The following is a 26,975-nucleotide window of genomic DNA, read 5'->3' as shown; positions in this document are numbered from 1 at the left end:
AAAGTCGGTGAAACCAAACAGTATACGTTCAAAGCACAGGGACAAATGAGGTTCAATCGAAAAAGAAATCAGTTTACAAATATCTTCCCATAATTTAGTTGAGAAAGGGCAAGACCAAAATAAATGAAAAACATCTTCAGGGTGTCCTTCACAGAAAGAGCAGTTTGAGTCTATGTCTTTCTTAAATCGTTGTTAAAAAAACAACTTTAGATGGGTAAATTCTGTGAATTATCTTAAAAGATACTTCTTTAACCTTGTTATTGATTATATATCTAGCAGGTAAATTCCAGATCTTTTTCCAGTTAAGGTTATTAATAAAGGTTATTCCAATAGGTTGTTACATATGGAGTTGATATGACTTCTTTCTGAAATAAAGAGCGTATATTACGGTTACTATTGCGTGTAGAGGAGAAACAAATTTGGCCGATTTCAAGTTTGATTGGATCAAAAGGCAACAATGATGGATTTTGTATTAATGTACTTTTAAATTTGATGCCTCTCTTTCTATATTTTGTTTAAAGTTTGCACATCGCGCCCTCTTGTGGTGGAAAATGTTCACGACGTGCTTCCGCCGTTACTGACGCAAGTTCCGGTTGTGCAGCAGCCATTTTGTCTGTTCGTCTACCCTGACGGTTGCAAACTGCAGTTCCACCTTTGGAAACAATTTGAAATGTTGTTGTGCCGTCTCTATTTCACGGTATCGACTATCTTGACTGCGGCATAAAATTTATATCGTAATTTTAGAAGCCGAAGAGGGCCCTTCCTCTTCCAGAGAAACCCATAATTGAGCGTGAAAAGTCGGCTGAGACATGTCGAGTGAAGAAAGCTACTTGGCCATCATACGCTATCTGACTGATGAACGGGAGCCATATGCGCCGGGGACGCCCGGTAACACCAAGAGGAAGATACGCAAAGCGGCCGCCTGCTATGTGGTGAGAAACGGGACTTTGTTTTACCAGCGTCGACTGAAGGGAATGGGGGACTTCACGGAGCTGGAGGTGGTGCTGCAGGACGGCCGGAGGAAGGAACTTATCAACGACGCGCACATTATCACAGAAGGAGGGGAGCACCTGAACCAGCAGCTCACCTGGGAAACCATCTCTCAGAAGTACTGGTGGAGAGGTGAGACACGGAGGTCACAGCAGCAACACAGTGGATGTGATCACTTGATAAATGAGAGAACCGGCGTAAACATAAGCCTGGACAAACATAAATACAGCAACCGTGACAGCCGGAGTTACTCTCTGTCTCCATCTAGTGGCGAGTTACAGTGCACGTTTTATTCTTTTATCGTTATTTGTATTAACCCTCCTGTTATTTTGCGCGTCATATTGACCCATTTTAAAGTTTAAAAAACAAAACGTATTTTTTAATAAAAATAAAAATCGTCACCCTGTTAAAATAATCGCCTAACTAATTTTTTCAAGTTTTGCAGGAAACACAAAAAACTTCACCAAAACTGTTACATATGACATTATTGATCATTTCACTCAAAAAGGATGTAGCAAAGGATGGCTACTGGCATAGTAATAACACTGTGTGTAAATTATGTAACTTAAGAGAAATAAATGACTTCGGCAACTTTATGAACATGACTTTCTGACTTAAGCAAGATATGGTAACACTTTATTTTGAAGGTGTCTACATAAGAGTCACACAAGCCTGTCAGAAACATGACATGACAAGTATCATGAGCATTGATGTTACTTCAAAGTGTCATTAATGTTCATGACGCATCCCATGTCATGTTTATGACACGCTCATGTCACCCTTATGTAGACACCTTAGAGTAAAGTGTTACCAATTAGTGTCAACAATAAAACACTGATAAACTAAAATGATAACTAAACAATCTCTCTTTAGCTCTTATTTGCTGGGTTCTTATCTGATGCCTATGAATGTGGCAAATTGTCAAAGAAGTGATGATCTTAAAGGGGTAAAATCACATGATCTGATCAACTGAGGATGTAGGCGATTTTACCATAGGTGGCCAGCGTCATGAGGAGATGATTTAGGCGAAAAAACAATTTTGACAAAAAATTACTAAGGCGATTATTTTAACAGTGTGATGAAATGTAAAATTAAAATTAAAAAAATAAATGTCATGTAATACCATTGTATTGTATATGTAGGTCTTTTATTCATTTTTATTTTATTTTTATTTATTTTTTACGAAAAACAAGTGAATTATCTTCATTGAACCGTGATCTATGAGAGGTAAAGAACATTGTTGCACTATACAGTCATGGACATTTTTTTAGACCACCCTTGTTTTCTTCAATTTCTTGTTCATTTTAATGCCTGGTACCAGTGAAGATACACTTGTTTGGACAAATATAATGAAAACAACAAAAATATCTCCTAAGTTTCATTTAAGAGCTGATTTGTAGCCATTTTCCATGGTTTTCTTGATAATGATTTTGGTTATCATACATTATGATGCTGATACTTTTGTTCTTTTACTTAAGTTTTGAATGCAGGACTTTTACTTGTAATGGAGTAATTTCACAGTGTGGTATTAGTACTTTTACTGAAGTATAGGATCTGAATACTTGAAAACTGAATCATAATCTTAAATGTTTGTTTGCATGAATATACACTCTGAATATGATGCTTTCTGTTTTTATTTATGGTTTACACAGCGTCCCAACTTTGGGGGAATCGTGGTTGTTTCTCCGGTCGTGGAATTAAAATATTATTATGCCTTGTGTTATTGTGATGTCCCACTGGCAGATGCAGACATAAAGCATTCTAGCATTCAGAACTACTTAAAACATTTAGGCACATTTTTGACAGATTTATGGATAATGAAAACAGTCAGTAGTTCAGCAGCCCTAATCTTGATTGGAGTAGTTTAAAATGACGGTGTTGTCACTGTGTGTCTCCCTCAGGTATCCTGAAACACGTCAAAGACCACATCAGAGAGTGCGCTCACTGTCTGAGCAGGCGCAGCGCTGATGACAGCTCAGGACCTCGACTGTTCACCCGCCCGGGGAGACGCAGAGCGGCGGCCAACATGAATGATGAGGAGGAAGAAGAAGAGGAGGAAGAAGAGGGAGACGATAGTTTAGTCTTCACCGACTCATCTTCTCATCTGAGATCCAAGTTGGCCAAGACGGCAGCCAAGCACGAACTGGTCTTTGTACGTTTCACTAATTGTATTGTATCAGTCCTGTTAATTACATTGTTTTCCTTATAATTAAGTGTTTTATTCATGGATTTTTATTACTGTGTACTTTTTCCAGGTGGACAGTAAGGGTGAGGTGAACCAGTTCCTGCCTAAACACAGCCAAACAATGTTGGACAAACTCAACCTGCAGCGCCTCAGCAACCAGTTCTGTGACATCACACTGCTGATCGAAGGAGAGGAGTACCGCGCACACAAATCTGTCCTGGCCGCCTGCAGCGAATACTTCAACGAGCTCTTCTTCGAGAAGGGGGCTGCCTCCACTCACGAAGCTGTGGTTGACCTCTCTGGTGAGATTTGTTGTTTTTTGTTCATGTAATATTTTGTAGAGGTGGGGGGAATACTGGTATCATAAACTAGTGTGTCTAGGATATCGTGTCACAATAATGCTGCTCAAAGTTAGGCTTTTTTATTTTTTATTTAAAAAAAATTCACAGCAGTGAAGCTTAAATTTGAGGAAAGTTTGAGAAAATGCTGCAGTTGTCGTTCATACATGTTTGATATCAGTTCAGTTCAGCTGATTCACACGTCCAATATTTTGCATTATTGCTCAGTTTTAACCTGCATGTTTGTCTCTCCAGGATTCACCAAAGCAAGCTTCCTCCCGCTGTTGGATTTTGCTTACACGTCCATGCTTACGTTTAATTTCTGCATAATGGCAGATATCGCCAACCTCGCCCGGCATTTGCTCATGACGGAGGTGCTGCAGATTTGTGAGTCTGTGCACAAGCAGGTGGAGGAGCAGAAGCTGACGGTGTATCAAAAAGGAGACGTGCACACTGTGGTGTCGAGTCAACCGGCCGCTCAGGACGACATAAAGGACGATTCTGGCACATACATGGTCACCATAGAAAGCGACGGCGGGGCGGTGGTCACCCAGAGTGCTGTTGCTGTAGCAGGCGAGTCCTTAGCTTTTGTCACACCGTCTGAAGAGGCCTACATCCAGGAGCCGATGGCAGTTGAAGGCGTAGAGGGAGACAAAGCGCATCATGGGGAGGCTGGACAAACTGAAACCGTGACTCTGATCGCTCACAGCGGGCAAGCTGAGCCAGGAGAGACCGTCACTCTCATCTCACGCAGTGCAGAGGGAATGGAGGAGGAGACGATGACCGTGGTCACCCACAGCGGGCAGGCCGGAGCCAGCGAGTCGCTGGCCGTGGTGTCAGCCTGCCTGGCGATGGAGCAGCCGCAGGGCGCAGAAGAGGGAGCTTTTGTTGTAAATGTGGACCCAGACAATGTGAGCCCTCCAGAAGTCGTCGAATCTGCAGCCGCCTCTGAAGCAGTGACGGCGCCTCAGGAGAAGGTTGAATCAGCACCTGCAACTCAGAAGCGTAAACGAGGACGTCCTGCCAAAGTGAAGAAGGACGTGGAGGTTGAGGAGTTCGTGCTGCTGGAGGAGGAGGATCCCTCTGCTGACGAAAGCCACGGAGACAAGCAGGAGATGTCAGACGACCCCAACAGACGACGGCTCCGGCAGCGCTCCATCGCTGAGGGAGGTTACGCTCGTTTGCACATGGGGCTGGAGGGGGAGGAGGAGGCGAAGAAAGGGTCAACCCCACCACGTGCCACACCCCCAAAGGTAGATTTATGACATTTTCAGGTTCAAAGGTGTATCTTGAGTTTCTACTAGAACATGTTTACATGCTTTAATGTTCAAAAATCACTTCTCAGTTGGCTGCTGCACCTCAATTCACCCTCTGAGACGCTCCTTTGGGTGTCTGTCTCTTTAAGCCCAGTCTGCTGTAATTGGCCCGTGTTTCTGGGTCGTCCGCATTTATGCTCTGCTCTCCCATCTCTGTGCTGTCTGTCAGTGCAACTGGAGGAATAACCGTAGCGGCAATAGCAGCAATAAAAGCCTTTAAAACTACACAGTCAAACTGTTTCAGCAGGAATGTTGAAGAGAGTTGAGGAGAAATTAACAACAACTGCATCTAAGATTACAGGTTTCCATTTAGCATGTAGCTACATGTAGCAGTGTATGTAAAGAAAACTGTAACATATCTGGAGATTATGTAGAAAGCCGTAGCAATCACAAATCTCACAGTTCAGATCATATCATAGTATGAAAGTAATTTTTTGGACACAAAATGCAGTTGAACAGTTAAATCTCAATATATTGTATTGCAATACTCACCATATCGGAAAATGCTTAAAATTGCAATAATATATCGTGACTCAAGTATCAGGCAGGGTAAAATCGTATCGTGGGGCCCCTGCTGATTCACACCTCTATAACATTATGTATATCACAGAAAATAAGAGAATGCATAATAGATAACTTTTAATGAAACCTTGCTTATAATGTATTTTTGTTTGATCTGTTTAAGATTGAAAAATGAGTGCCTCTGTTGACCATGAATGTGTTTCCAGGTGGCTTTGAGGCCCGGGAAGAGGGGAAGACCGCCAAAGCAGCCAATGGAGACTCAGGGTGAAGGACATGCGGTGTCTGAGTCGGGGGCGGATCCAGAGACCAGCACAGTGGAGATCGTGACGACGACAGGAGAGCCCAGCACGGACGAGGCTGGGATGAAGGCGGAGGAGCCAGAGATCGGAGCCAAGCAGGAGCAACCGCCAGCAGAGAGCGCCGTCGACGGAGAGCACACATGCTCAGAGTGCGGCCAGTCCTTCCAGAGACGCTACGCTCTAATAATGCACACACTAAAACACGAGAAGGCTCGGGGATATAAGTGCAGCGTAAGTTTTGGCGTTTGATGAAGTTACATTGTGAAAATGTTCTGACTAGGGATGGGAATAATTAATCGATAATCGATTAATGGTCGTTGAATTTTTAATCGATCTGTGCATTTTTTATTTTATCTATGACTGTGTATCAGTACTCACTTAACTGAAACACGGCTGAGCGTTTAGTTCTGTGGCCGTACGTCAATAAGCCAATGAGCTGAGAATTAAGTTGGATAAAGCTACAGTTTGCAAACTGAAAGTTGCAAAAACAATTATAAAACACAGAGAAATACAAGAGTATTAATTTGAGCAAAACTGGCTTACTGTATCAAACCTTGCTAGCATGAATTACTAGGTTTAATTTGACCCAAAACTTAATTAAAAACAAAACACACTTAAATATGCAAGGTTACTGTGAAAACTGACCTCAGGCATCTTCGGGGGCTAAAACATAAAATATTGAACTCCTTGATGTTATCTTTACAGTATCTCTCACTTGAGTTAGTTTTACGATCGCTAGAAGTCTCTTTTCATCCTTTCAAAATAAAAGGGTCTGTTATCAGAACAGTACTGTATATATATATATATATATATATATATTTTATTTTGCCCATGTATGCATGCAATGATTAATCGATTATATCGTTAACGTTATAGATGCTCGATTTGGCAGGTTTCTTCCAAACGCCCATCCCTAGTTCTGACCCTGGTGTGTGTGTGTGTGTGTTGTAGCTGTGCAGTAAGGAGTTCCAGTACGCCGCCTCGCTCCGGGCCCACCTGGCCCGACACAAGCAGCAGAGCAGCCAGCGAGCACCCATCCCCAAACCCTTGGTAGAGCTGAGCTCCGAGGGCAAAGCAGGCAGCGATCTGGACGAGAAGACTTCAACGCCAAACACCAAAAGAGAATTTGTGTGCGACATCTGCGGGAAGACGCTGCCGAAGCTCTACTCCCTGCGGATCCACATGCTGAACCACACAGGCGTGCGGCCTCACTCCTGCAAGGTCTGCGGCAAGACGTTCGCCCACAAACACAGCCTGAAGATGCACCGAGCGCTGCACGACGTCACCAAGCAGTTCCAGTGTGAATACTGTAAGAAGTCTTTTGTGAGCAAGCGGAGCATGGAGGAGCACACCAGCCTGCACACAGGTCAGTGAAGCTTCATCAACTTTAAAGCCAAAAAGTGTATTTTATTTGGTTTAGACATGTAGATAGTTTTAGTTTTGTTTGTCCAGGTTATGAGGTCTCCGTCTCTCACTTTTTAACTTCAGTACAATGGCGGTGAATAGAAATCTTTTTGATGCTCACAGAAAATACGGTAATAACGATATGGGGGTGAGCAATATGGCTCCTAACTGCAGCATCAAATAGTTTGTAAGGATGCTTCTAACAACTACATCGTTTAATCAGAAGTTGGAAATATTTCACTAGACTAAAAGTAAGAAAAACTCAGAAAACACTCAAAATTTAGCACAATTTAATATTTTTGGCTGATTTTCCTCCTTTTTTTCTCAGCGTTGTTAGCACTAGAAGCTAACAGATGCTCATAACATTTGGCCAGAAATGCGTGACATTAAATGATGTCAATATGTAATCTAAATGTGTACATTAATACAATAATAATAATTTTAATAGTAAGTTTAACAGACTGGTGCTTCATGCTCTGACTAGAGAGGGCAGCAACATTTAATCAGTGTTGGGCAAGTTACTCTAAAAAAGTAACTAATTATAGTTACTAGTTACTTCTCCCAAAAAGTAACTAAAGTACTTTCTGAGTTGCAAATTATAAAAGTAACTAGTTACTTTGGAAAGTAACTATTGCGTTACTTTCAAGTAATTTTTTAAATGCTCAAATGTGTCAAAGAATTTGGACCCCACCTCCACCCCTCTTTGACGGAACTTAAAATACATGTGCGTGTTCAATTATTTATTTTAAATCTGAATACTATAATGAAATGGACACTTCATACAATACATAACAGAAATCCACAGTACACAAAACTAAACTATTTTAAAGTTGCTGTGGGAAAGTGAGACTAGCATCCAATATAATGTCATGTATTATTGTAGATATTATAATTACTATCTTTATAGAGTGGATCAATAAAAATAACACAATAGATGTTTTGGAACTTTTGATATTTATTCCACCTCAACAGGCCACAACTAAGCAAAATTAAATTATGCTTGTTAAGCAATGTACAAAAAAAAATAATAATATAGTCACTCTTTGTAGTTCAAAGAAGCAGAACAATAGAACAGTGTAACAATGAAGTGCTTTCAATATCACTGAAAAGTGCAATGTGTAGAAAAACTCCATGGCATCCAAATATAAACAGGTAATACATTAAAAATAAAAAAAATACATTAAAAAAATATCCATTTCTCAGGAAAATGTACGTAAAATGTTTAAATTTAAATGGAAAACCAGAATTTTGAAATATTTAGGTGTTAACATCCCCAAGACCTACGAAGGTATATTTAATGCAAACTACAGTATCATCACAAACAAAATTAAAAATGATTTGGAAAGATGGACTTCCCTGACACTCGATCTATACAGCCGAATAGAAACTATAAAAATGGTTATATTACCTCAACTGTTATTCCTCTTTCAATCATTGCCCGTAGAAGTACCAACTAAGCAGTTCAACGAATGGAATCGGACCATCTCCAGATTCATATGGCAAAACAAAAAACCAAGGGTACGCTACAAAACATTACACCTGCCAAAGGAGAAAGGTGGGATGTCACTCCCATGTATGGTGGACTACTACAAAGCAGCACAACTGCAGTATGTGGTCTATTGGTGTATGCAGGACTATGATGCAAGATGGAAGGAACTAGAGTTAAACCAACTTGATATTCCTCTTCAGTCTTTACTGGGGGACAAAGCTCTCAAGAATATATATTTGAGTACGCTAAATAACCCTACAAAAACTTCCCTTAATATCTGGTTCAAGGAGGTCAGCAACTCAAAATTAGAGAGGAAAGCTCGGCTTCTGAGATGGGTTGAATCTGACAGAGATTTCTTACCAGCTCAGCTGGATACAAGATTTAAGGAACTGACTCGAAAAGGCATTACCTCATATTGTGTGATCTCATCTGATAGAGGCCTGGATAGTTTCCAACAACTACAGAAAAACCATGATTTAGATAAACAGGATTTTTACAGATACTTGCAGCTCAGGCATCATTATGATAGAAATATAAAAATTCTGAAAGAAGATGACACGGACCTCATTAACATAGTCATTAACGCATACAAAGGTAAAATTCACAAGAAATTAGTGTCCAGAATATACCTATGCCAACAAACTCACAAAAGAATGTCAACATCATATATAAAATGTAAATGGGAGAGGGAAGCAAATATAATCTTGACAGAAGATGAGTGGTTAAACATATGCGAATTAAATTCCACCACCACCAGTTCAGGGAAATGGAGGGAATTTGCTTGGAAAAATGTCATTAGGTTTTTTGTTACCCCAAGAAGAAAATATTTACAGAGTGGTAGAGATGAATCTGGACATTGCTGGAGACATTGTAATAATGTGATGGCTGACCACAGTCACATCTTTTGGTGCTGCCCAGTGATTCAGTGTTATTGGATAGGTGTAGTTGAAGAAATAAACTTAATTCTCGGTTTTGACATTAAATATAATTTTCAAACCGTTTATTTGTGCAATCTACCAACTGACCTTACATCCCAAGATAAATACCTACTAAAGATACTATTGGCAGCTGGAAAAAAACCAATAACTAGGAAATGGCTTAACAGGGAGCCACCAACGGTGGGAGAGTGGTCAGCCACTGTAAGAGAGATATATGAAATGGAGATGTTGACTTTTTCTCTAAGACTGAACCGTAACAAAGCCCTGAAATATTGGTCGAAATGGCTTACGTATGTAAATGAGAAAACAGAATAACTCCTAACCTCCTACCTATGGATTACTGTGACCCTACTTCGTAGTGTGTTTTTCTTTTTCTTTTCTTTTTTCTGAGACAAAGAGTTTGATTTCCCTCGGTGACCTGTATGTTCTGATTTATGAGATTCATATGTCTTGATTGTTTGTGTAAGACACTGGAAAAATGTGAAAAATTAAAAATAAAGTTAAAAAAAAAAAAAAAAAATATCCATTTCTCTGGCCATTGACAATCTCACCTCAGGAGACTGCAGCCAGCCAACAAATATATTAAATTAAATTATGCTCTTTAAGCAATGTACCAAAAATGTATTAAAAAAAAATACTCTTTTTACTGCAAATCTAATAAGATACAGCACAACTTTAGACAACAGGTAGACACACTGTATCCAACTTTAGCTCCTGAACATTCACTCATTCATCTATCCATCCATGCATTCATTCATTCTTCTATCCATTCATCTATCAATCCAACAAGTCATCCAACCATCATTCCATTCTCCCCATCCATCCAAACCAACCCATCTACTCATCCATCCATCCGTTCTTTCCACTGAACCAGTGGTTGTATCTCAAAACCAAAAGCTTCTCAAACTTCTGGTCAGAAAGCCTGTTCCTCTGTGGAGTCAAGACAAGCTTCCCCAGGCTGAAAAGTCTCTCTACTGGGGCACTGGATGGAGTGGCTGCATTATGCTGGAGTGAAATTTTCTTAATCAGTGCAAATCCATTAAGAGAGTCTGTCCCTTGTTCTCCTGACTTGAAATAATCTGCGACTTGACTTTCAGCAGTAGAAGAGGTGTCATCCTCTTCCTCAAAGGAAAAGAACTCATCCTCTATGGCAGAGTCTGTGCTGAGATGTTGTGTTGGTGGGCTGGTACCTGCTTGCCGGTCTTGGTACAGGACAAGTTTCCGACACTCTGCCAGCAGACTTGCCTTGGCCTTGTCCTTCCTGTCCTGTGTCCGCAGCCAGCGTAGTTTGAACTTGGGCAGAGTCACAGCAGCCAAGACAGCATCCTCGCTTTCCAGCACCTCTGCAAATCTTGTTTTGATCGCTTGAATGAAACATAAGGAAGCAAAGTCCATATTATGTTATCTGTGTCTTACCCTATCCAGTGAGAGAGAGAGAGAGAGAGAGAGCATTATAGATTATTATGCATTTATATTTATATAAATATAAATGCAAATGCAGATACATTCTATTTCTTTACAACAAGGCTTTGAAGGTCCATCATCTGTAGTCATAATATAATATAACTGTAAAGACTAGGCTAGAAGAGAATAGAGTTAACCTTTCTCATCCATCTAAATTAATACAATTAAATTATTGTGTAATTTGTTGAAGATCTAAAATAAATTAAAGTTCTTACCGTGACAATTGCCTCTGGAAGGTCAACTAGGATGTGCAGGCCACTCTTCAGTTGCAGGGTCTTGAAAATCAATGTCTCCAGGGTGGGTAGGAGTGTGCCATGGTAACAATGATCTTCTCCTTGAAGAATGTCTAAGGCAACTGTAAGTGGCTTCATGACTGTACAGTACTCCTTAATGAACTGGTGTTCTCGTTCTGTGATGGCTGTCAATCCAAACTTGGACGAGATGGTGTTCAGCTCAACCATAGGAATCCCACATATACGAGCCAGGGCATCATAAAATGAGTTCCATCTTGTGGTGCATGGGACTAACAGCTTCTTTGAGATAACATCATGCACAGTCTCTGCAGCCACCGTTGACCGACTAGCCTTGTTCCATAGCCCTGTGCATTTTGTGGTAGCGTTTCTGTACACTGCTTTTGTTCCTGGTGTTGACAGTAACCATTTGTCTACATCAGTGCATGAAACAAGGTTCAGAGTGTGTGACGCACATCTCATATGTGGAGGCAAAGTGATCTCAATTTCATCATCATCATCATCATCATCATCATCATCATTCACAACAGTGGTTTGCAAGGCCTCACTGATATCGGTAAACGTCACCTCATCCTCACCCTCATCCTCGTCATCATGCTCGACTGGCTGGTATCTTTTAAAGGCCTTGACAAAGTTTGAGCCATTGTCTGTGACTGTTGTCGTGATCTTGTGGGTTATGCCATAAGAAGAGTGGATATGGTCAAGCTCCGTTGCTATTCTGTCATGTGTATGGCGTCCCTTGAACCTCTTGCATGCCAGTGCTGCCTGACCTCGCTCCATGCTTTGTGGATTTAGCCAATGTGCCGTTACGCCTAGATAACTTTTATTACATGCAGTCCAGATATCTGCTGTGGTCGACAGATATTCTAATCCCTCAAATGTCCTTTTGAGCTTGATATTCATTTCAGCATATTGTGCGTCAATATAGTTTGAGAACGTCTTTCTACATGGCAAGCTTACCCCTCCTCTGACCGGTATTTTCTGAACTAGTGCTTTGAATGACTCCGACTCAACCGTTGATAATGGCAGCATATCCTCCACAACATACCTGGCTACCAGTTTGTTTAGCTCGGTCTGAGACAAAGCGTGTGTTTGGGCCGTAAAATCAAGCTTCAGTTGCTTGGGTGTTGTTCCACCGTCTCCTTCTCCTTCGGGGATCTTGGCCACTAATTTCGTGGAAGCATGTAACGCTAAAAGATGTTTCATTAAGTTTGAATTGCTCGACACTGACGTGGAGAGGCACTTGACTCCAGAGCATAATGTGCATTTCACGGTTATACTCGTTCCCTTAATCTCTTGGAAGGAAAAGTGGTGGCTATACTTCCATTTAAAGAAGGCTACTTTTGGACTACTTGCCATTCCTGTTTCTCGTTGACTTTGCCTCATGTCTGTGTCACGTCTGTGTCTGTGTCGTCTTTGTGTGTCTGGTCACTAGGCTACGCGAGCTTTCGAATTTGCATAAGCAAAGCAACACCCGCCCAACTCCACCTCTGATTGGCTTACCATAGAATTTTACTCAACCTCAGCCAATCGTCATCATTTATGCGATGTCTCGTGCCCCCGCCCTCACCGAGGATTTAAGGAGGAACAAGACAAATCTTTGCCGCTCGGTTTAGAGATCTAGTTGGTCTGATGAAAAACAGCTGCCTTAAATCAGAGTAACGCGCCACATTTTTTGGCAGTAACGATAACGCCGTTACTAACGCCGTTACTTATAACGCCGTTATTCCCATCACTGCATTTAATTGACTTGTCGACTAATTACCCACAAGTGTGAATTATCCACAGTAACAGGGATGTAAGAATACATTACGGTATCTCTGTGGCTTATTTCTGTGAGGCTTGTCAATACATTTCATGTCGGAGAACGTAAACTCTCTTAACTGTCAGAGCACAGCTGTAACAGAAATACAGAGGAACTAGTTTGACATAAAGTCAGATACTTATTAACATGTCGATAAACAAAGTGGCCCATGACTTTAACGGAGGGCCGGTCCAGTGGACATGACAGGAGAATGTGACCCAGCAGGTGTTACACTGTCGGGGACATGGTGTTCCTGTGGACAGTCATTTACATACAGAGCCTCAGGCAGCGGTCACACTGACAACTGAAGTGTGGAACTTGTTGTGTAAAATATGTCAATGAATTTTAAAAAATGAACTGTTGATCCTCTCAGAAAATTGCCATGAGGATATATTGATAGATGAATATTAATTAAACACATTTAAACTTCACGTGAATTCCGATAAAGACATTGTGATGAAGTCAAACAGCTGTTTTTGGTCTCACTCAGGACACATTGATGTGGTTAGGCCAACAATTATACATTTGCAGTCAAAATGAAAATCTAGAATAACACAAAAAGGGTATTGCGATGCAATATATTGCGATTGGACTGTTTGTGTCCACAAAATTAAATTTAAGCAGGAATTGTGTTGTCAAATAAGAGAAATTCTATTCTAAGTCTATTCATCTCACTTCAGTCTTTGTATTTCTCCACAATGACAGTCAAACCCACAGACTGACCCACAGTATTCAGTCAAATTGAACTGAACTGATATCAAACATGTATGGACGACAACTACTGCAGCATTTTCTCAAACTTTCCTCAACTTTAAGTTTCTCTGGTCTGAATTTTATTTTTTATGAAACATAAAAATAGGCTAACTTTGCAGTGTTATTTCGACAACTTCCCAGCACAATATCCTGACGAACAGGTGCCTAGACCTTCTAGTTTCATATGATACCAGTATCTCCAGTATATTCCTGAAAGTGAGCCTGCTACGGCCTCCGCAAAAAAACAAAAACGGCGAAAATACTGACGGTCCACCGGCCGTCAGAACACTAAATATTGATACTTGGCAGTCATGAATCGATAAATAACATTGAAGTTGCCTCCATTATGTTCAGGGGAAGTACAAAAGTTAGAGATGATGTCTTAAAACTTAAGACAAGTGAGGATATATTTATGGTAAGTTGGCTAAAATGGTGTGAAGTCCACCAGATATTTGTGTCCGTTTATATGTAAACCATTAAAATCCTTCCACAGGTGAATCCAAGTACCTGTGCAACACGTGTGGAACAACTTTCCACCGAGCCTCAGCTCTGAGCAAACACCTGAAGAAGCACCAGCCCAAACCTGACGTCCGTCCTTTTGCTTGTGCTCAGTGAGTAACTGTTCATCTCTCTTCAATAATGATTCCACGAGACAGTGATGTTTAAAATGTCCTTCTTAATGTCCCCTGCAGCTGTGATAAGAGGTTCTATGTAGCTAAAGATCTCCAGCAGCACATGAACAAGCACATGGGCCTGAAGCCGTTCCAGTGCCAGGTGTGTGGGAAATGCTACAGCTGGAAGAAGGACTGGTACTCGCACGTCAAGTCCCACAGCGTGGCCGAGCCCTTTAAGTAAGTCTTAACACGACTGAACCCAAGACATCACAGGCCGGGTGTGTTCCCAGGTGTAATGCGTGTTCATGTGTGTCCTCAGGTGTAACGTGTGTGGGAAGGAGTTCTTTGAGAAGGCTCTGTTCAGGAGGCACGTGAAGAAAGCCACTCATGGGAAGAAAGGCCGAGTGAAGCAGAACCTGGAGAGAGAGTGTGAGCAGTGTGGGAGAAAGTTCACGCAGCTCCGAGAGTACAGACGCCACATCAACAACCACCAGGGTAAGACTCCCAACAGGACAGGAAGAGACTAAACAATTGTAGAACCATTGCAGATTAACCACATAATAACAACACCTTCAATATTTTCTGTTAGTGTAAAGATACAGAGCCCCTAAGGGTAAGGAAAAAGACATTAAAAGACATTCTTTTGTTAAAATCATGGTTCTTTTTGCTAGAAATTGGTCGATTATAGTCCGTTGATACATAACAGAGCATAACATGGCCAGAAATGACAGAAAAATACCATATTATGGGATGTCCAAAAATTACCCCTTCTAAAAAAAGGTCAAATTTTAAAATTCCTAAAAAGGCTGGAAATGGTCCAATTATACTCTGTTGATACATGTAGTAGTATAGTTTGTCCAAAAATAGTGAAAAAAAATGACCCAGTTCAGAAAAGTCATACTAATGCATGTCGATTTAAAAAAAATAATTGTCAAATTTTAAAATGCCTAAAAATGCTTCAAATTGAGTCAATTATAGTCTGTCGTAAAGTTTATTGTCAGAACCCCCCCCAGAAAGCAATAAGATTCATGAAGAAATATGAGGCTTTATAGAGTATAATATGACCAGAAATTACAGAAAAATACCATATTATGGGATGTCAAAAAATGACCATATACACCATATAAGGGGATGTCCAAAAATTACCCCCATCTTTGTGATGTATTAGTTCACAGATGGAGGATATTGCTGCTTTTAGGGGAGCTCAGAGCCTCCTTTATGTGGGCTCAACTCCCTCTGTTTCCATTTTCAAATTAAAAGTTTTTGGCAGTGCCTCCACAGTAGGATTCCACTAATATTTTGATAAGATAGAAGTCTGATACAGACTCTTTTTTTGTACTGATGCTTCCGCTTGACTACATGTTGTACAATGTTCGCTATCTTTAATTATAACCACAGTTCAGGGTTGCTGTATTCTGGTGGGTGAATTCAAGGTGGAGAAGCCATTGAAGCAGCATTTAAACTTCTCTTTTCCTTCTTGGAATACCAGACTTCTCTTTTGACTTGGACCTTTCCCCTGGGACTCCTTCATGAACAGCAGAGCCCAATATGGAATTTTTGAAGCTGATACTGATTTTAGAGGGGGAAAACATAGATAACCCATATGGTGGTTGATTTAGTAATTTTTTGAGCTGGAATGAAAATAGACCTTTTTAATATGGATTTTGCACAAATTTTTCACTGCTCTGCCAATGCATTTAAAATAATATTCAACATTATTAAACATCAACGTCAGCCAATACTATAAATTATAACTGATGAAATAAATAACTGATGAAATAAATGGGAAGGAATAATCTAATTTTGGTCATTATCAAGAAAACCATGGAAAATGGCTAGATATCAGCTCTTAAATTAAACTCTTATGAGCTATTTTTGTCGTTATCATTATATTTGTCCGAACAAATGTACCTTTAGTTTGTACTGTTAGTTCAAGTAGTTAGTACCAGGCATTCAAATTAACAAGAAATTGTAGAAAACAAGGGTGGTCTGATAATTTTTTCCATGACTGGTGTAAATCCTGTAAGTGGAAGCTCTTTATATGATTCGTTTCTCACTCTGCTGATATTTCCTTTCCCCCTCTCTTCTAGGCGTAAAGCCATTTGAGTGCCTGACTTGTGGCGTTGCCTGGGCCGACGCCCGCTCTCTGAAGCGTCACGTCCGCACACACACAGGAGAGCGACCGTACGTGTGCCCCATGTGCCAGGAGGCCCACATCGACGCACGCACTCTACGCAAACACATGGCCAAGTACCACGGGGACAACCTGCCTGGGAAGATCATGCTGGAGAAGGACACCCTCCAGTTCCACAACCAGGGCACCCAGGTGGAGCACGCCGTCAGCATCCTGGCGTCCGAGCTGCCTCCCGAGCTACGACCGGCCCAGCAGCCGCCCGCCGAGGAGATCGAGACGGTGCTGATCACAGAGGAGACGGTGGAGGCTGTGGAGGCCGTGCAGGCCGTTCAGGCTGTGAGCGACGGCTCGGTGGCGACGTTGTCTGATCAGGGCATCATGCAGGTGGTGAACTACGTCCTGGCGCAGCAGGCGCTCACAGACACCAAGCTGGATGAAGCACCAGAAGTGATTCAGACCATGGAGGTGGAGGTCGCTCATGTGGCCGAGGTGGAATAACCAGGATTCACACAGACTGACCACATAGTTTCTCACAGTCGTGTAACAGAATGTAAAAAGATGACTATTTTTATGTGAATGTAAATACCATAAGTGAACCATGAGTCAAAACTGTGCACACACATTCACATGTATGTTCTCTGTAAATATCTAGATACACAGTAACAGGATGAATTAATGAGTTACAAATCTACATTTGCCACTCAGGAGAAATAAAGGTAGAAATGAAGTTGCAACCCTTGCTTTGGTGTCATGTTTTTCATCTCATCATGCTTATTGGTTTTGTGGCAGACAGACAAAAATCTGTTGGTCCCTATAGTAAGAAGCTTCTGGCTGTGAGTTCTTAGTGCCCTCTAGTGTCAGTTTGAAGAAAGAGGAAATAAGAACTAGGACTGCAAGCAGTCCTGAACGGGCCCTCGCAGTACACGTGTGTCTGGGCCTTAAGTGTTATAGTGTGGCCACGGTACCAAATATGAAATTAGACTGCCACCACAGTGCCACCTAGGGGCCGATCAATAAAACCTTAAAGGTTTATCCTCAGGAGGGCATTGACAATAATTGTACCAAGTTTTGTATAATAATGCACAAACTATCCCTTAAATCCTCATACAGTGTCTGAAGGAGGACTCTTAACTGATATGTATGAGTTAGAAGATGCAGGTAGCAATGGTGGAAAGTAACTATGAACATTTCCTCAAGTACTGGACTTAAAGTAAAATTTTGAGGTCATTTTATGTACATTTTATGTAAATTTATACTTCTACTCCACTACATTTTGAGACATATATTGTACTTTTTATTCCTCTACATTTAGCTGACAGCTTTAGTTACTTTTCAGGTCAAGATTTAAAATGAAACCACTTAAAAGTTTATTAGGTAGTTAAAATGAGCGGAGTGGAGTCATTTCACAGTGTGGTACGGAAGTAAAGGATCTGAACACTTCTTCCACCACTGTCTTTTTTATTTCTTTACTTTACTTTTTACTTTAAACTTTTATTTTATTTTATTTTATTTTATGATTTTTTTCTGCGTTTCTGCGCATGCGCGGCCTTTTGCGTTTCTACGCATGCGTGGCCTTTCTGCGCTTCTGCGCACGCACGGCCTTTTCCACTTATGCGCATGCGCAACCTTTTTTTTTTTTTTAATAATAATAAAAAATAAATAAATAAATAAAACAAAATAAATGTAAAAAAAATGTAAAGAAGTAAAAAAGACAGTGGTCGAAGAAGTGTTCAGATCCTTTACTTCAGTAAAAGTACTAATACCACACTGTGAAATGACTCCACTCGCTCATTTTAACTACCTAATAAACTTTTAAGTGGTTTAATTTATAAAAATGGGTAATCATTTTAAATGTATCATGTTTTTCATTTTAAATCTTGACCTGAAAAGTAACTAAAGCTGTCAGCTAAATGTAGAGGAATAAAAATTACAATATATGTCTTAAAATGTAGTGGAGTAGAAGTATAAAGTTACATAAAATGTACATAAAATGACATCAATCAATCAAAATTTTACTTTAAGTCCAGTACTTGAGTAAATGTACATAGTTACTTTCCACCATTGCTACCTGCGTCTTCTAACTTATACATATCAGTTAAGAGTCCTCCTTCAGACACTGTATGAGGATTAAAGGGATAGTTTGTGCATTATTATACAAAACTTGGTACAATTATTGTCAATGCTCTCCTGAGGATAACCCTTTAAGGTTTTATTGATCGGCCCCTAGGTGGCACTGTGGTGGCAGTCTAATTTCATATTTGGTACCGTGGCCACACTATAACACTTAAGGCAATGAAATTCATAGGGGTGGAATAGACTGGCCCTGTAACGCACACACCCCGACGGCAACCTCTCATTGAAAAATAAAAACTCAGTCAACCAAATAGTGGTCTAGCAGACTGATTGGTGAGCCACAGCTCAACGTGGAGACCTTGTACACAAAACAATTACAGCGCATTACTGGTTCAATTTTAAATGACAGTTCCCATCCATTGCACACACAGTTTCAGCTCCTCCCCTCTGGGCGTAGGTTTACAATCCCTAGGTGTAGAACAAAAAGACACAAAAACAGTTTTGTCCCTGCTTTGCTTTGCATTTGCATTTTTGTCAAAAATGTTCAAATTTTAAAATGCTAGAAATCGGTCTACTATAGTCTGTTGATACATATTAGAGCATAATATGGCCAGAAATTACAGAAAAACACAATATTGTGGGATGTCTAAAAATGACCCCTTGTAAAAAAAAATAAAAAAAGTCAGCATGTCAATTTTTTGTCAAAAATGGTCAAATTTGAAAATGCCTAAAAATGCTTCAAATTAGTCAATTATAGTCTGTTGATACATATTAGAGCATAATATTCCCAGAATTGACAGAAAAACACAATGTTATGGGATGTCGAAAAATGACCCCTTGAAGAAAAAGTCATACTATAGTCGATTGTTGTCAAAAATGGTCAAATTTTAAAATGCCTAAATGCTTGAGCTGGGTCAATTAGTCTGTTGATACATAAAAGAGTATGGCCAGATATGACAGAAAAACACCATGGGATGTCGAAAAATTACCCCTAGAAGAAAAAGTCATATTTATAGCATGTCGATTTTTGTCAAAAATGGTCAGATTTTAGAATGCCTAAAAATGGGTCCATTGTAGTCTGTTGATACATGTAGTAGTATAATTTTTCCAAAAACTGTGGAAAAAACAAATATATTATGAGACGTCCAAATATGACCCCCTCGAAAAAATCAATAGTATGTCAATTGTTGTCAAAAATTTTAAAATGCCTAAATGTGCTTCAAATGAGTCAAGTATGGTCTGTTGATACATATTAGAGCATAATAAGGCCAGAAGTGACAGAAAAACACCACATTACATTCAGAACACTAGAGGTTCTGAATCAGGCTTGTAACTGAAAGTATGCTGGTTCAAATACCAGGACTGGCAGGTCAAGAACTGAAGTGCCCTTGTGCAAGGCACCTCCCACACAGCTCCCTGGGCGCAGTAATATGATTTTGTCAAATTATAAAATTCCTAAAAATGCTTCAAATTAGTCAATTATAGTTTGTGTTTCATACTATAGCATGTAGTATATTTTGATTTTTGTCAAAAAAAAAAGCACAATATGACCGGAAACGACAGAAAAACATCATATTATGGGATGTTGAAAAATGACCCCCTGAAAAAAAGTCATGTCAATTTTTGTCAAAAATTATCTAATTTTAAAAAGCCTAAAAAAGCTTCATATGAGTCAATTATTGTCTGTTGATTCATATTAGAGCATAATATGACCAGAAATGACAGAAAAACACCATGTTATTGGCAGTCTCTGGCCTCGAGGTAACTAAAAGTTTGCTGGTCCAAAAATGACCCCGTGCAAAAAAACTCTTTGTCAAAAATTGTCAAATTTAAAAAGGCTTCAAATTAGTTTAGCTGTTGATACTTATTAGAGCATAATATTACCAGAAATGACAGAAAAACACCATATTATGCTATGTCGAAAAAATGCCCCATGGAAAAAGTCGATTTTTGTCAAAAATTGTCAAATTTTCATCTTTTAAAAAAAGAAAAAAGCAATGATCAGTTTACAATATGTATCTCTTAAATAAGACAGTGAAGACACAAGAGAGTATTAACATGCAATACAGCAAATATGGATATTTATTTCAGATTTATATCAAAATACCCTTGGTATATTGCAACATATTTACAATACATTGTACAAAAATATGAAAATGCAGATGGTGTCTGCTTTCTAACAACGCTGGCTACGTGACACAAAGTTGAACTTGGGCTACTGTCGGGTGCACACGTACTGTATGCTTTCCTTTGAATTAACACAAACATTGTTCTTACTGGTAAGGCAGCAATATTCACATCAGTATGCTTTGTTCCATGATGAAAATCATGCATTTTCTTTAGGGAGACTTTCAAAAAAGAACTATACAAATTTATATACATTTATATCAGGTTTTGGCCAGTTAACAAATGAAATAAACCTCTACCAAAATATGGTTCATGAATAAAAAAACAATACTTGTACTAGCCGTCTGCTGCAAGAGGAAACGCCTGCTCTGTGATGCAATCACAACCACTTATGCACAGCAGTAAAACAAGAACAAAGAAAAGGACATCAGTCATGGTATTTTACTGGGAAACACTGGGTCAAGAGCATTAGGCCTATATATGGCTACATCAAATGAATGACCATCTGTCACTTAAACATACTTCACAACCTGACACAAAAAGGTGATGCATTGGTCTCACAACAGACATAAAAAACGCAAAATATAGAAAGTACAGCAGAAAAACAAATTGCCCATCAACTGACATAATACTTCTGACAGGAAACGTTTGAAATGTATACAATCAATGCTGACTTCTGCCACAGATGAAAACCAGTGTACATGACTAACGTGCACAACCACAGTGGTGAAACCTTAAAAGTCTATGACAAATTAAAATACACTGTAGCAGAAAAAGAAGCCCTTATAAGCCCTCTAATGCCAGTTTTGTTTCCAGTCATGCTTAAACATGGGAATGAATCATGAACATGTAAAAAAAAAAAGCAATCTTGAATTCCTCAGCATTTCTTAAGTGCTCTCAAGAAATTAGAACATAATAAAATGCACCATTAATTTTTTTTCTCTGTGAAAACGACAACAATATTGAAAATAAGTGCACTTTTATTTGAAAATTTTTTTCAGCGGTATTTGCACCAGGGTTTTAAAAGAAATGTTCCAACAGCAGGCGTGAAATGAGAAACGGGATCAGCGGGAGAGAGACGGAGAATGTCGTCTTACTCTCCTTCCTCCTTGATGCGCTGCTGTTTGTTGCGGCGAGAATCCAGGTCGAAGGAGAAGTCGGACCACTCGTCGCGCGGCGGGAAGGAGATGGTCTGGCGCAGAGTGAAGCGCACGGCGTCGATGACGCGCTCGCCTCGGGCCTCGGAGGAGCCCATGCTGACGGTGGAGGCCCCGCTGGTGGTGCGCACTATGTGGGGAGGTGGGGAAAAATCCATGGCCTGTCGATGCTCCATGATGCCCTTCCAGATGACGTGCTGGAACTCAGCAGGGATCTTCAGCCTGGACAGGTCCTAATGGTCATGGACACAGGGGAGCGTTAGTATTCGCAGGGGGAGCCACTCTTCTCTCTCTAACCCATCAAATGACTCGTGTTGGATAGGCAAGGGCTCACCTCCATGTTATAGTTCTCAATCTGGTAGATGTTGGTTAGGCCCTGTGCTGTGAAGTAGTCCAAGCAGCCTGCGCAGCCCAACCGTATAAGGAAGCTGAGGGAGGAAGAGGAGAGCAGCTTTAGGACGTGGAACCATCAAACTGCTGCTCAATGTTTAATATTCAGAGTTTATTTTACCAACGTATTAACCCTGGGTATCTGAACATTTGTACTTAAAGGGAGGGGAGCACCACCTGTATTAACACTTCCTATATGTTATTTCAATGGTCTGTGGAGCAGTTTCAGACCTTATACTGGATGACATCATAAATTTAAGTTTTACTCTAGTTTTTGTATTATGGAAAAGAGTTAACTAACATTTTTGGACCCTCATAGACAATAAGAATACCATGTATTGGACTTCAGATTCAAGTTATGTTGGAAAATTAACCTAGAAATAGACAATTAAAATGATTGTTATGTGGATACTGTCAGCAACTTTGTGAGTTAATGCAAGTATTCAAAGTGTATTACACAGGCAAATCATTAATACATTTAAAACACTATTTCAGGCCTACATGGTTGCTATCATTGAGGACATGTATATATTATGTGATGTTTGTTTGTGCTGTTTTGTGCCTGATGAAGAGTCCGAAAGATGAAGAAACAATGCAAAATTATTATACCTTTAACCTTTAAATGTTTCCAAATTCAAATTCAATTTATTTTCAGGTCATTAAAGGGACAATCTGGGTTTTTTAAAGTGGGTTTTGTCGCAATGCACATTTGCTTGTCTATAGTATTGAATCTTTTTTTTACATATATTTTCAAAATCCTTCAGTTTAATTTCATCAAGGGTGACCGATAATAATGATTGACTGAGTATAATCATAAATGAAAAACAAATAAATGTCACACAATAAAAAAATTACTGTTTCTGTTAATGGAGTCTGGTGGCTTTGCAGAGAGTGTAAAGCCGTAAAGTGTAAATGTCAGAGCAGGGTCAAGCAAAAATATTCTAAATATTCAAAGTATTGCATACACTGTAACTGATATGGGCCTTTTTTTTTGGTGGCTAAAACATATTTGTAATCTGCCCCCGTCCACAGCAGTACGTTGCTTAGATTCCCTGGTGGTACTCCTTTCTGTTTTTCTGTCTATGGATTTCATACATTTCATTTCCAAGTTAAGGCAAAAGGAGATGGATGGGGCCTTTGCATTCAGGGCTCCTACACTCGGGATCCACTCTAAAGTCTCTCCTAAAATCACATCATCTTGAATTGCATTTTCTTGAATGTTGCTCTGTGATTTTACTACTATATGAGAGTTAATTGCACTTGATTTCTAATCTTCGTATCATTTTGTTGAACTATACAATTGTTGGTTACATGTAGCATGAATGATTTAATCAGTCGGCTTAGGACGACTTAGGAAGAATGGGAACACACTGGACAAAAACACCACATTTTTTTCCACATCCATCTCCATAGGTTTCAATTTTTGATAGGAGCCACTTCATCAAGATGGCGGATCGCAGATGGCAGCCATATAAAATCTATGAGAACCAATATATCTTCCAAGCCACTTAGAAGGTCAATCTTGGTGTCAAAATATACATTTTCTGGGTCAAGGAACCCATTAATGCTACTGAAAATATCACTAGATGATTATTTGATCAAATAGATATGTTCATTTTGGCCATGTATTTATGTAATTTCCAACTCAGTTCCTTAGCGGTCCGACATATATTAATATATAGGTCATATACAGTGCATGTATTCTGAAAAATGAACATATCTACCTAATTAAATAATCATCTAGTGATATTCTCAATAACTTTAAATGATTCCTTGACCCAGAAAATGTATATTTTGACACCAAGATTGACCTTCTAAGTGGCTTGGAAGATTCTCATAGATTTTATATGGCTGCCATCTCCGATCCGCAATCTTGATGAAGTGGCTCCCACCAAAAATTGAAACTTATGGTGATGGAGAGCATGTTGAAAAAAATTGGTGCTTTTGTCCAGCATTGTCCCCTTTATTTTGCTAAACCGCCTGACTAATTGTTATGATATGATTCTAAAGGAAGTGAGGGAAAGAGAAGAGTCAGGTGTATCCACTGTGGTTTGCTGAGGTACCTGGAGATGCTGCTGTCCATTGGGTATGGAGGAGGGGGGGTACAGTGGGAGGAAGGCACCAGGGGTAGCTGTGGCTGCAGTGCGTGTGTGGGGCTCAGTGAACTCATGTCGTTCATGGGGATGTGAGTGCCCATCATAGGAGTCACTGCAGAGACAAAAGGAGCTACTGTGAGCTTTTTCTATTACCGCGCTGGGATTTAGAGATTACGTAACGTCAACTGAAACACATGGAGGGAGGAGGAGGAGGAGGGGGGGGGGGGCGAGGGGGACATGCAGAGGTTACTCTCAACATGACACATAATGCATCATAACAGGTCCTGCGGGAGAGTCTCACAGGGATCACATTCTTTTTTGAGGAGGAAGTTTTATGTCAGGGTGCTCAGGTCCCCCCCCCCTGCCTGCCCGGACATGCAGACTTTATAATATACAATAAGCCCAGAAGGGACGGGACCACTGGTGGAGGGGGGCATGGTGGCCTGAGATAGACAGGAAGAGAAACAAAAGGACACACTTACTGTCAGTCAGGCCTCCAGCCATGCTGGATGGGGTGAGTGTGTTACGCTGCTGGGGGTTGATGAGTTGGCTGACAGAGGGCAGCTTGTTGACTTTTCCGTGAGTCGGGGAGCAGGAGCCGTAGGAGGGCTGAGACGGCATTGAAGTCCTGGGGCGGGAGACAGGAGGTTACAGGACGTTATAATCACCAGTCAGATCTAATAGCAGAGGCCTGGTCACTACCGTTCTTGAACAAAAACAATCATAATTATTCTGATAATAGCATTTTTTTAGCAGATTACTTTCACTAAATTTGATCTTTCCTCCTTATGGCACCCTATAATGTAATAATTTCCTTAGATTTGCACATTTGCACTTAACTCAATCGAAAATGTAATAAAACCCAATAATGTAATAACTTCACCAATAATGTAATAAAATATCCTGACTGATATTGTAATAACATTTTTACCTTATTACATTATTGGGAATTTATTACATTTCCAGGAAGTTGTTTTGTTGGTTTGTTGTTGTTTTCATGAGGTAGTGATTTGTTGGAAATCTGTGAAGAGGTACGTTTAGGGAAGAGTTACCTGGGGTCTCCAGGTCTGCTCAGAAGCTGCAATTCTATCTTTCAGGATATTTTATGACATTATTGGGTTTTATTACATTTTCGATCGAGTTAAGTGCAACTTTTTCTTACATTATCAGGAAATTATTACATTATAGGGTGCTACACTCCTCATACTGACCACATGTTTCATAGTAGAACAGTAAAGCAAAAGGACATAGTTCAAGCAAAAGGAAAGCAATTTATTATTATGTTCTGACAGACAAAAGTGCAACAGCCACAAAAAATAACAAAACAATCTGTTTCAAACAGAATGGTCACATGTTCAAATCTGCTCTCACAGATCTGCAGTTCCCTCGATTAAAAGTTCAAAACAAACAAACAAACAAACTGTCCTGCAGTGACTTTATAAAACATGACCAGCATTAGCAAAAAGGCTCAATAATAAAGTCTCTTCCCCCCAAGAAAGAACCCCTATAGATAGATTTTTGTGAGTCCAGCTCTCATGAAGATTGCAAAGGCACAAACATTGAGTTAAGATAGAAAAACAGACGTTTAAGCTTGGTTCCTGTCCAACTTCAGCCATCAGGAAAGGCCGAACGGGATGAACGTTTCACAAATAAACTCTATGCAACAGAAATTCAACAGGGATGACCTGAACAAAGTGTCATCATAAAATTGACTTTTTATGGACAAAAAGAACGCATGCAAATCAGTCTACACTTTAAAATCTATGGATTTTCGTCCAGCATGTAGGGCTACAACCTACATGTGACACTGTCTTTATTGAAAAGGGGATATTCCATGATCTTGCAGCATAGTTTCAGTGTCACTTCCTCAGTGCAGAATCTCAGAAGGCAGAAAGGGAGATCAGAAAGTTGATAAAAAGGAGTCAGAGAGGAGGTCTGCAGTGGGAGGAGGAGGAGGAGCAGAAGGAGGAATGTGGGGCAGAGTTTCAGGAGGAGCTGCAGCGCCGCCTCTGCTCTCCTGCAGGTTCCATGAGCTGGCTACCAAGACGGGCTTTTATCAGACTGCAGGGAGGAAACCAGAAAAAAAGAGAGAGAGAGAGCAGAAATAAGTGCTCACTGACAGGAGGAGGAGAGAGGAGTGACCCCAGAGAGGCCCAGAGCTTCAGAGGAAGTCACTCAATGAATGAAAAGAAAAAACACACAAAGAAGTGCACAAAGTTTGTGTGACTGAGCTGCAACTTCATAATGTTCTGCATTAATAAGTCTGTCCAGAAGATGGCACTATACAAACACAAATCACAGCATGTCAGTACTGTGTGTGTGTGTGTGTGTGTGTGTGTGTGTGTGTGTGTGTGTGTGTGTGTGTGTGTATTTAGTGTGGAGGTAAAGAAAGGCCTGAAACATTTGCTGCTGACAGAACCTTTTATTTTAAAGACTGTGAGGGAAACATGGTCAGTTACAGAAGAGACAACAAGCTATGTTTGCCACCAAGAAGATACACAGAAAACTTAGAAAAACATGCAGAATGAATAGAAATATCCCCTTCTAATATTATTACTTAGAAAAATGTGAATTTAGAATCTAAATACCTCTCTCTACCTGACATGCATTATTTAGTTAAACCTATTTTAC

At 40.1% G+C, this 26,975-nt stretch overlaps 2 protein-coding genes across 5 annotated transcripts in view; one reads left to right on the top strand and one right to left on the bottom strand.

The window, feature by feature from the left end:
• Positions 1-613: 613 nt before the first annotated feature.
• On the top strand, positions 614-17,235 carry zbtb11 (zinc finger and BTB domain containing 11). The gene is made up of 10 exons (XM_059341760.1): positions 614-1,122; positions 2,892-3,142; positions 3,246-3,477; positions 3,769-4,766; positions 5,558-5,881; positions 6,602-7,016; positions 14,247-14,364; positions 14,446-14,604; positions 14,687-14,862; positions 16,458-17,235. Exons 1-10 carry the CDS (start codon positions 810-812, stop codon positions 16,997-16,999), a joined length of 3,528 nt encoding a protein of 1,175 aa, XP_059197743.1. The 5' UTR covers positions 614-809; the 3' UTR covers positions 17,000-17,235.
• Positions 17,236-21,000: 3,765 nt separating this feature from the next.
• The window catches only part of tp63 (tumor protein p63), a 36,425-nt gene continuing 30,450 nt past the window's right edge, over positions 21,001-26,975 (bottom strand). For 3 of the 4 annotated variants that reach the window (XM_059341634.1, XM_059341632.1, XM_059341633.1), the window contains exons 11-14: positions 24,827-24,972; positions 24,312-24,456; positions 22,193-22,286; positions 21,001-22,091 (exon numbers count right to left, since the gene is read on the bottom strand). In XM_059341634.1, the coding sequence (XP_059197617.1) occupies positions 21,795-22,091; positions 22,193-22,286; positions 24,312-24,456; positions 24,827-24,972 (682 nt within the window). In that variant the 3' untranslated portion in view covers positions 21,001-21,794. The remainder of the gene's footprint in view (positions 22,092-22,192; positions 22,287-24,311; positions 24,457-24,826; positions 24,973-26,975) is intronic. The other variant, XM_059341635.1, reaches the window with a different exon arrangement.

Source organism: Centropristis striata, chromosome 9 (genome assembly GCF_030273125.1).
Source record: "Centropristis striata isolate RG_2023a ecotype Rhode Island chromosome 9, C.striata_1.0, whole genome shotgun sequence".
In the NCBI taxonomy this organism is placed as follows: Eukaryota; Metazoa; Chordata; class Actinopteri; order Perciformes; family Serranidae; genus Centropristis; species Centropristis striata.
This window is presented reverse-complemented; position numbering and strand designations above follow the sequence as displayed.

Coding starts and splice junctions, on each gene's coding strand:
- zbtb11 (XM_059341760.1), top strand. CDS start 810: ATGTCGAGTGAAGAAAGCTACTTGGCCATCATACGCTATCTGACTGAT. Junction 3,143..3,245: donor CCAAGCACGAACTGGTCTTT/GTACGTTTCACT, acceptor TACTTTTTCCAG/GTGGACAGTAAGGGTGAGGT. Junction 4,767..5,557: donor CACGTGCCACACCCCCAAAG/GTAGATTTATGA, acceptor ATGTGTTTCCAG/GTGGCTTTGAGGCCCGGGAA.